Here is a 10,000-nt window from a genome sequence, read left to right on the forward strand (position 1 = left end):
CCATAACAATAGCTTGAATTTGTAAGTACGTTTCTTATTAGAAGTAATAGCCCGGCTCTGATGGCTTGAAGGTCCTCCTTCCACCTGCACACGTTCTGCGGCAGGAAGTGGACGTACTGTGGTGGCCGTGAAGCGCGCCGCGCGGCAGGCCCTTGGCGATGACGGGCATCAGGGCGTGCTGGATGGCCATCTCCCACATCCGCGCCACATCCTGCCCCACGCCGCTCACCAGGATCCCGCCGTGGCTCGACGCCGCCTCCGGCCGCACCAGCTGCTCGCCCACGAAGTACACCAGGGTCGCCGTGGCGATCTCAAAGCAGTGCGGGTTGGCGCTTTCAGGCAGCAGGTCGAAGTTCTTGGCCGGTTCCAGGGAGAGCACCTCGGACAGAGGGATTTCCTGGAGGAACAAGGTACACGGCTCATGTCCTGACCATCAGGTTCCATGAATTGGTTCCATTCGAGATGTTACCTTGTAGTACTTGCTCCCCGCCTCGTTCTGGTACAGGGTGATGCACTTGCTGTCCAGCCTCCAGTAATGTCTCTTGCGCTGGAGTGTGATGGGAGAGTCAGGATCACCGCCTGAGCGGCGTATTTCGGAGTTAAGAAGCGCGTTGTGCTCCTACCAGCGTGTCCTTGCTGGTGTAGTGGACCAGCCAGCCCTCCTTCATCACGCCGCTGTTTTTCCTCTTGGTGTGTTTGACCGACTGCACCACCCGCATCAGCGGGATGTTGCTGCTGGTGGACGGGCTTCCAGACACAACAACACAACCCCATTAAAAGCGGCTTCTGAATCCCGCCTTCCGTGTTCTGGACTGACTGTAGCGAGGAGTCACCTGATGATCCTGGAGTCGTCCGGGTCGTTGTCCTGGAGGTCGCAGAGGTCACCGTGCGCGGCCTCCAGCAGGGCAATGGGGTCGGGTGCCAGCGACTCCTCCAGGTCATCGATGAGAGGGCTGTGACGGTCCCCGTCGGGGTCGTCCCCCTCCTCCATCACCACATCCGCCTCGGCCCCTGGGCTCAGCAGGTCTGCAATAAAATTTCACCAATTAGTAATATTCTAAATAGTAATATTCTAAATAGTAATCAGTAAACAAAATATTGGATTTATTGCCAAGGTGCCACTGAGGTCCCCTTGACGAAGGTCCCGTCCCCACACGCTGCTCCCCGGGCGACTGTCAGGGTGCCCACTGTCACCAAGGGTGACGGTTAAATACAGAGGACACATTTCACCGTGTCACCGTGTGCTGTGCAGCTGTGTCTCACGATGACAATCGCGTCACTTTCTTTCTTCCGATTTCTTGTGTTGCATTTCGGCCTGATCTTTGCAGGTTGAATGATTGGCCGGAAGACGAGAGCTTCCAGTCGTATTACGGAAGAGTTAGAACGGGCAGAAGAACTCGACTTGCCTCCGTTTTTGGACACTTCTCCAAGGCAGTTGTTTGGCACCTTGGGTGCGCAGCGTTTATGGCAGTTGAATTTGCAATCTGAAATGGGGAGAGAGATGTGTTATGTTGTTAGCAGACAGCCTGAGAGATGGCACATCTCCATAAGATCTGTTTCTTTCAGCACCTCTGACTGCTCGCTCTCCTGTCTGCTAGCAGACACCTCTTCCTCACATCCTCATCCTCACCGCTTCCCATCTACTCTCATGGCAGCGGCGGAAATCTCAGCCGTTTAGCCGCAAAAACAAACCGGAAGCGCGCTGCCATGTACTGAGATTTTAATAATGGCTCTTCATACATGAAACATGAAGAACGTCCATGTATTTCATGCAATGAAACGGAACACAATGAAAAAGAATATGGACATTTTAGTGAAATATGAACACACTGGTGTCATAATATAATTCCATATTCTTATATGGTAATATTATGAATAATGTCTGACTGGACTGATAGGAGGGGACGGTCCCTGCCTTTACACTGGAGTCCCTGTCGGAACAGGCCCTTCAGCAGCTTTTTGCAGTGCTGGCAGACGGTGGGACGCGTGTAGGAGTGGATGAGGAAAGTGTGAGGGACTTTCACTTTGGACAGCAGGATCTTGTCCAGCTCGATGGGACGGCCGATGTAGGACTGCGAGTTGGATCTTCCTCTGCCTGGGAAGATGTCCGACTGGGTCTTCTGCTGGGGACCAGACAGGGTGAAAGGTCAAGTTGGACACTCATTTCATGTGAAAAAGACAAGACATTATATCTGCATAATACCCACAATTCCATGGTGTAAGACAACAGTTTGCTTTATTGTAAAAAATAAACCACATCCACTATTATATTAAGTCATAGGGTCTTTGGCACATTATATCTACATTTACATTTACAGCTTTTACCAGACGCCCTTATCCAGAGCACCTTACAGTCAGTAGTTACAGGGACAGTCACCCCCTGGAGACACTCAGGGTTAAGTGTCTTGCTCAGGGACACGATGGTAGTAAGTGGGGTTTGAACCTGGGTCTTCTGGTTCAGAGGTAAACGTGTAACCTGCTAGGCTACCACCACCACGTGTCGTTCTAATTCATGCAACACGGGGAGCGACATGCACTTGTGTTGCATTTTGGATGCATGTAATACTGCATTGATCTGTATGGATAAATACAGTGAAATATAACGTATTACCCTACGCTGTACGAGGTATAAACCCCCACACGTCCCCCTTTAAGAAGATTAGAGGCTGGCGGCGGCGCCCCTTCTCGCCACCTGTTGAGAATTTATCTGACATCTCGCAGGTCTGCATAATTAACTGTTCGATACGGTCCAAAGAAAGCAGGGGATCGATATTTCCGCGCCGAGGGGACGCATCCTGCCAACAGCCTTAAATGGCTTCATTATAAGTCCCCAGCCACACCTCCGCCTCCACGCGCTCCGCTGCCAGAACACCTCGGTGGTGTCACCGCCTGCCATAATGTCAGATACGGGAACAGGAGCTTCCTGTTGCTCCACCTTTTTCCCACAACGGCTTTATATGGAAATGTTCCCCAACGGCTCTTATGATAAATCAATCAATCACTGTAATGCGGTCATTAAATCACCGTGTTTAATGCATAATACAGAATAATACATGTAAAATATGTTGCTTATTAACATGCGACGGTTGCAAAGCAGCACAATAGATTCGAGTTGTGTGCAGCGTACAGGGGCGGAGCTGAAGGCCAATTTAACCCCTGCTAACGGGCTGCAGTTGCCTAGCAACACATCAGCAATGGCAGCGTGGGCGTAGGCGAGCTGACGGGATGGGCGTGGCCATACGTACCTCCATGCTTGGGCTGACGGGAGACTGGACAGGAGAGAAAGAGAGGAGGCCATCGTTAACAATAGTCCCGCTGTAACCGTGACAACTGACAGCTGCCAATCACGGTGATCTCCGGAGAAATTCACACCCGGCAACATTCATGACTGCATGAGAATAAAACTTCCCACAGTTCCTCAAAACATGTCGGGCAGGTTACGAAACGTGAGTGAACATCTGAAGCAGGGATGAAGTGAAGACCTCACCAGCAGGGCGTCGTCAGACGCGGTCGCTGGCGGTTCCGCCGATACGGAGCGCGTGGACGTCAGGCCCGTCAGCGAGACGTTGGACAGCCGCCGCTTGCGGACGCCACTGCAGTTGTTGGGGATCTTAAAGGCACAGCGCTTGTGGTAGTTGAGGCCGCAGCCTGCGAGCAGACACACGGAAATCCCATAATTCATCCCTCCAGCTATTCTCTTTCAAAATTCTTCCTTATTCGTCTAATTTCCGAATCGTATTTTGGGGAATGATATTTGATGTGGGCCTGAAAGCCTCTTCCTTACCCTCGCACTTCAGGCCCTGCCGGACGAGCCCCCACAGCATCTCGCCGCAGTGGTCGCAGAAGGCCGGGGCGCGGTACGAGTGGACGAAGAGCGCGTGCGGCCGGATCTGGAAGTCCTCCACGGTGGCCGAGGCTGCGGAGGAGAGCGCATGGTGACCGGAGGTGACCCCACGCCAGGAAGCCGCCACCAAAAACACTGGCACCCACCGGCCGTGGAAACGCTCACACCAACACGGACTCCTAAAAAGCAGCCGTGGCGAGTTGGCGGCGGGCGCGGCGCTGGCACGGCGCTGCCGCGCCGGGATCCACGTTTGTTGTTGTTTAGTAGTCGGTATCAACAAATGTGGCAAAAACGGAGGCAGGCGGAAAAAACAGTGCAGGAAGGAGCCGGTCTTATTAACATCCACCAATTATCCTTCATATTGTCCGGAATTGCGGTGCAGACTGTTTACTAATAATCAGACCGAGTCGGGGCGAGATGCAAGTAGATATGAACTTATTTAGGTCCCGTCCCCACACGCTGCTCCCCACTACTCACCAAGGGTGACGGTTAAATACAGCGGACACGGTTCACCGTGTCACCGTGTGCTGTGCTGCACAATGTCAATCACTTTCATTATTATGTAGAGATTTACACAAATCCAGAGTTGTTCAGTATTTCATTGTCACGGCTCCAATTTTACAGCTAATTTTCTGTTTTGCATTTGTTTGTCTTATTGTTAATAAAACGTTATCAGAACAGTTTGTTTAATGCAGAAACGAACTGAAGGCTTTTTTATTCTGAACAAACGTTCACATCCAACCAAAAAACAAATAGCCACAAGTTAGAACCACACAACACACACACGTGTAGTGTGACCAGCACCACGTTCCACCGTTCCGAATGAACATCATTCCCATTTCTGACGTGTTCTCCTCATGTTACCTGGATTTATGTTTAAATGTTTGTTCATCTTGTCCACGTGAGTTCTGTAAATGTAGTTTTCATTCTATATTTGTATATTATTTCTTACCGGTCAGACGTTTTTAACGTTTTTTTAATGTTCTGTAGAAGTTATGAAGCTTGAACGAAGAAAGGCAGCAATAAAAAAATTGGCATTTTTGTACACCATGCCGTCCAAGACTGCGTCCACCGTCCCAGAACAGCGCAGGAGACGCCATGGCTCTGAAGGAGGAGAAAACAGGGACACGTCCCAAAAACAGTCCTGAGATGCACAGAGGGCCTATCGGCCAATAACGCAGCACCCTCATAATGGAGAATAATTGGCTGCGAGGAAATAAACAAGCAAACAAACGCTCTTTTTTTAAAGCGCCGAGGCGGGCGAGTGGCAAGTGGCCACCTCTGTGCGCCAGAGCGAGTGTTTTGATTGGCTCTTGTTGCCGGCGCGCCGGCGGGCCAATGGGAGCGCAGGGCCCAGCGTGAGGAGGCGCGGCGGCGTCACGCACGTGTCCCGCCACGCTCAAGTAGAATACATTCTGATTAGACATTCTGCTGCGAAATTGCCTCAATTTATTCAAATTATTGTTTTGCCTTTTGTTTAAAGGCCAAGATATGTTTGCAAGTTTAACTACCTGTAAACTGTCATTAAATGCTTCAGAAAATGAGCGTGTGGATGAAGAGAGAGAAGGAGAGAGGGAGGAATAAATGCTGGCTGTGTCGTCTCGCAGTGCCAACGCTTTATTTTTAGTTGAAGTCTCCTGCTTGGAGATGGCTGCACCGCCGCTTTCACAAATTGGTTAATTTGGGTGACTTTTCCTCATGCTTTTCCTTCCTGGTATGTTGCCTCGTGGTCCTAACAATGTGGAAATAAACACTTGACAGGATGTGGATCAGAGGGGAACATTAGACTGTAAACGCAGGACTGGACAACACACTCAAATAACACCGAAATATGAACGTTCATCTGCATGGATCCACGCTCATGGATCATGGAACAGGCTTGGGGATCGTGGATAGTGGAACAGACTTGGGGATCGTGGAGAATAGAATGGGCTTGAGGATTGTGGATCATGGAATAGGCTTGGGGATCGTGGATAGTGGAACAGGCTTGGGGATCGTGGATAGTGGAACAGGCTTGGTGATCGTGGATAGTGGAACAGGCTTGGGGATCGTGGATAGTGGAACAGGCTTGGGGATCGTGGATAGTGGAACAGGCTTGGGGATCGTGGATCGTGGAACAGAATTGGGAATTGTGGATCATGGAACAGGCTTGGGGATCGTGGATAGTGGAACAGGCTTGGGGATCGTGGATCGTGGAACAGAATTGGGAATTGTGGATCATGGAACAGGCTTGAGGATCGTGGATTAGATATTGGATTAGAATTGGACATTGGATAGAAATTAAGCACTGGGCTGGTACCTACAGCACACTGTTACAGCATATTATTATTATTATTATTATTATTATTATGTTAATTTAGATTAGTTTCTCTTTATTGTTGCCTCCACTGGAGCTGGAGAATAAAAAGGCTTCATCACAACACATGGTGGCGTGGGTCCAGTCCACTCTGCAGCAGTAAGAGGGGGTAATGATGGGTAATGGGGGTGTCCCCCTGTCAGGATTGCCTGCAGCTGGGCTCCACACCTGACTCCAATCCTGACGCCCCATAAATGCCGGATGTTTCCGCCCCTTCTAGGTCTCTGGCATTTTCGTGAACTCAGACATGAACTTGACATCAGTGGGTGAATGTATGTGTTTTCAGTTCTGGCAATCGCCACACGCCTACGGGTTAGTTTATGTTCGTAATTTAAGTTAAATTGTTTTCGGCCACCGCGCCACTGTTTATTTGTATTTATTGTTTATTTGTTAATAAAACCCCGTTCCCAGCATGTCAGACCTCTGCGCTTCCTTCCCCCGTAAGTCCGTAGTCGTGACACCCCCCCAGCAGTGACTCCCAGGTAAAGCCAGTGGACCAGCGTCTTCCTTCAGCCAACTGGATCTGACATCGAATAATCTACAAACTTACAGCCAAAAAACACGTTTCTGAATGAGAATTGTGACGGCCACGCCTTTTTTGTGATTTATTATTTGATTATTGATGAATTTGTTGGTATTTGGTGAGGGCAGGGCGGGTTAATGGTTTCTGTATTTTGAGGCACGCAGCTGATGAGGAAGTCCGAGAGGGAAATGCTGGACAGGAATGTGTTCAACATGTTATGTAGGGATTTGGGGGGGAACAGAAAGGAGACGGGATTATTTCCTGCGATGAATACTATGATTTATTTGTATTTCTTTTGCTTTGGAACATTCGGTTGTAAAGTTTGGTTTGGGAAATAAAATAAAATCCCCTCCTACTTTATATCTGACAGTTTGGTCCCTGACAGAAATGGCCACAATTCATTATTAAAAATCAAGTTTGCTCCACAGAGGCAACACCTCCTGATTTAAAGGATCTGCAGTTTAGTGTCAGATCCCGTCTTGTGCCGTCTATGCCGTAGTTTGTCAGTATAATATTAATATTTAATGTCAGGGTGAAGTGTGTGTTGGAGGCGCAGCAGGTAGTGTAGCACGTCGCGAGCCCCGCCCGTCTTCTCGCGATCACCTGAGATGCTCGCCAAGCGCCGTCACTTCCTAATACCGCACCCCCCAGCCTGGACCCCCGTCAAGTTTCCACCACACGTACCACGTCAACTGAAGTAAGTGTGAGGACCCTCACCATGCATTCACACACACACGCCCACACCCTGTTTACTGCTGATTACGCCATTAAAACATTCATTTACTTCTTTATTTCTGATCACCCACCTGACAGGACCACCTCCACCAGGTCGCCTTCCTGGATCTCGGTGGCGCAGCGCACCAGCTGCAGGATGTTCTCGGAGCCCGACTGATGCCGGAACAGCAGGATCTTGTCGTACATGCCGTAGAATCCGCATTCTGGGAACTGGTGGGAAGAGAGCAGAGCAGCATCACCATTTCACATGTGTTGGACCAGCTGAGACAAGCAATTTCGTTACATCATCATAAAACATAATGTAAAAATGTAATTGCAATTTCTAGATATTAATATTCTCTTCTTTTGAATGTTCTCTGCTTGTTCTGATAATAAAGCTCCATAACTGAATGTGTTCTGTTCCGGACGTTATATCTGTAGACCGGTGATGAATCAGAGCGAGACATCGGTCTGGAATTCCTGAACTTGACCCCACCTCCTCCTCATATAGTGGAGAAGGCCCGGAACCCCACCGGCGCAAAGGCCCAGAACCCCACTGGCGCAAAGGCCCCGAACCCCACCGACGAGAAGGCCCGGAACCCCATCGGCGAGAAGGCCCGGAACCCCATCGGCGAGAAGGCCCGGAACCCCATCGGCGAGAAGGCACGGAACCCCACCGACGCAAAGGCCCAAAACCCTACCGACGCAAAGGCCCAGAACCCCACTAGCGCGAAGGCCCCGAACCCCACCGACGAGAAGGCCCGGAACCCCATCGGCGAGAAGGCCCGGAACCCCATCGGCGAGAATGCCCGGAACCCCATCGGCGAGAAGGCCCAGAACCCCACCGACGCAAAGGCCCGGAACCCCACCGACGCAAAGGCCCAGAACCCCACCGTCGCAAAGGCCCAGAACCCCACCGACGCTAAGGCCCAGAACCCCACTGGCGCGAAGGCCCCGAACCCCACCGACGCAAAGGCCCAGAACCCCACTGGCGCGAAGGCCCCGAACCCCACCGACGCAAAGGCCCAGAACCCCACCGGCGCGAAGGCACGGAACCCCACCGACGCAAAGGCCCAGAACCCCACTGGCGCGAAGGCCCCGAACCCCACCGACGCAAAGGCCCAGAACCCCACTGGCGCGAAGGCCCCGAACCCCACCGACGCAAAGGCCCAGAACCCCACTGGCGCGAAGGCCCCGAACCCCACCGACGCAAAGGCCCAGAACCCCACCGGCGCGAAGGCCCCGAACCCCACCGACGCAAAGGCCCAGAACCCCACTGGCGCGAAGGCCCCGAACCCCACCGACGCAAAGGCCCAGAACCCCACTGGCGCGAAGGCCCCCGAACCCCCACCGACGCAAAGGCCCAGAACCCCACTGGCGCGAAGGCCCCGAACCCCACCGACGCAAAGGCCCAGAACCCCACTGGCGCGAAGGCCCCGAACCCCACCGACGCAAAGGCCCAGAACCCCACCGGCGCGAAGGCACGGAACCCCACCGACGAGAAGGCACAACGTTGAGCGGACGTGCGCGTTACCGCGGCGGTTCCACCTGATTTAACGGATAACGGCCTCACGATCAATCGGATGTGAGGGAACAGAGCAGCGTATCGACTGACCTGCGCGCTCGCCGCCACGCTATCGATCTGGCGTGGACTCGGCCTGCTGCTGCTGCTGCTGCACGTTCTGTGAAGTGTGTGTGTGTGTGTGTGTGTGTGTGTGTGTGTGTGTGTGTGTCGTGCTCGTTCTGCACGTTGTCGTAATTTTAGGACGTACGAGATCCTGCCTTTGGGACGGTCTCTGAGCCTTCCCGGTGTCTTGTTTTGGACATTTTCATTCGATAAAACCCTGACACACACCAAACGAAGAGAAGGTTGTAGCTCCCATAGAACCGAGCTCCAGCTGAAGATTAACTTCACCATGACGACGCACCTCCCTGCCACTAGTGGTCACCGCCATCTGCTCATGTACGTAGGCCTGGTTTTGTAAAAGGGATTTTCCAGGATTTTTGAACGTCTGGAAACGTATCACTTTCAATACGGAACTTTCTAAATATATTTAAATGAACATTTGAGTAGAATCGGGGCTTTTCGGTGATATTTGATCCCAGGCCTGTCGCGGCGTCTCCACTCTGCAGTTCACGCCTCTCCTTCGTTCTTGTGTTCAAACACTCTTCACTCTCCACCGCCCGACAATTAAAAGCACCGGCAGCGATGGAGCCATTATCGCCAAACAATGGTCGCCAGGACGCCGCGCAGCATAATGCTTTAAGTACAGTATAATGATATCTGATCAGCTTTGTTCTCCGGGAACGTTAGATCCTGTGTGCAGTTCTCCTCCTCGCCGCGCCGCTTGGTGATTACGGCGGCCTGCCAGGCGCCGGGGTCAGGCCTGCGCCGCATTTACATAAAGCATCTGCAAATTAAATTCCTCTTCGTCACAGAGACGGGGCGTGCGAGAAGACAGAAGAGATCCAGCGGCGAGGAGGAGGAGAGGAAGCACCAATCACGTGATGAAAGGAAGTTAGCAGGTTGGCGTGATGTGGATCCATAATCAGTTCACGCCTT

The 10,000-nt window shown here is 51.8% G+C and overlaps 1 protein-coding gene across 2 annotated transcripts in view; it reads right to left on the reverse strand.

Annotated features, from left to right (window-relative positions):
- prkd1 (protein kinase D1) overlaps positions 1 to 10,000 on the reverse strand; it is a 31,140-nt gene that overhangs the window by 6,604 nt on the left and 14,536 nt on the right. Inside the window, exons 2-11 of one of the 2 annotated variants that reach the window (XM_028982174.1) lie at positions 7,530 to 7,668; positions 3,785 to 3,916; positions 3,488 to 3,648; positions 3,246 to 3,269; positions 1,916 to 2,123; positions 1,407 to 1,484; positions 834 to 1,026; positions 624 to 747; positions 470 to 547; positions 118 to 397 (exon numbers count right to left, since the gene is read on the reverse strand). In XM_028982174.1, the coding sequence (XP_028838007.1) occupies positions 118 to 397; positions 470 to 547; positions 624 to 747; positions 834 to 1,026; positions 1,407 to 1,484; positions 1,916 to 2,123; positions 3,246 to 3,269; positions 3,488 to 3,648; positions 3,785 to 3,916; positions 7,530 to 7,668 (1,417 nt within the window). The remainder of the gene's footprint in view (positions 1 to 117; positions 398 to 469; positions 548 to 623; positions 748 to 833; positions 1,027 to 1,406; positions 1,485 to 1,915; positions 2,124 to 3,245; positions 3,270 to 3,487; positions 3,649 to 3,784; positions 3,917 to 7,529; positions 7,669 to 10,000) is intronic. The other variant, XM_028982175.1, reaches the window with a different exon arrangement.

The sequence above is a fragment of the Denticeps clupeoides genome, chromosome 1, assembly GCF_900700375.1.
Source record: "Denticeps clupeoides chromosome 1, fDenClu1.1, whole genome shotgun sequence".
NCBI lineage: Eukaryota > Metazoa > Chordata > Actinopteri > Clupeiformes > Denticipitidae > Denticeps > Denticeps clupeoides.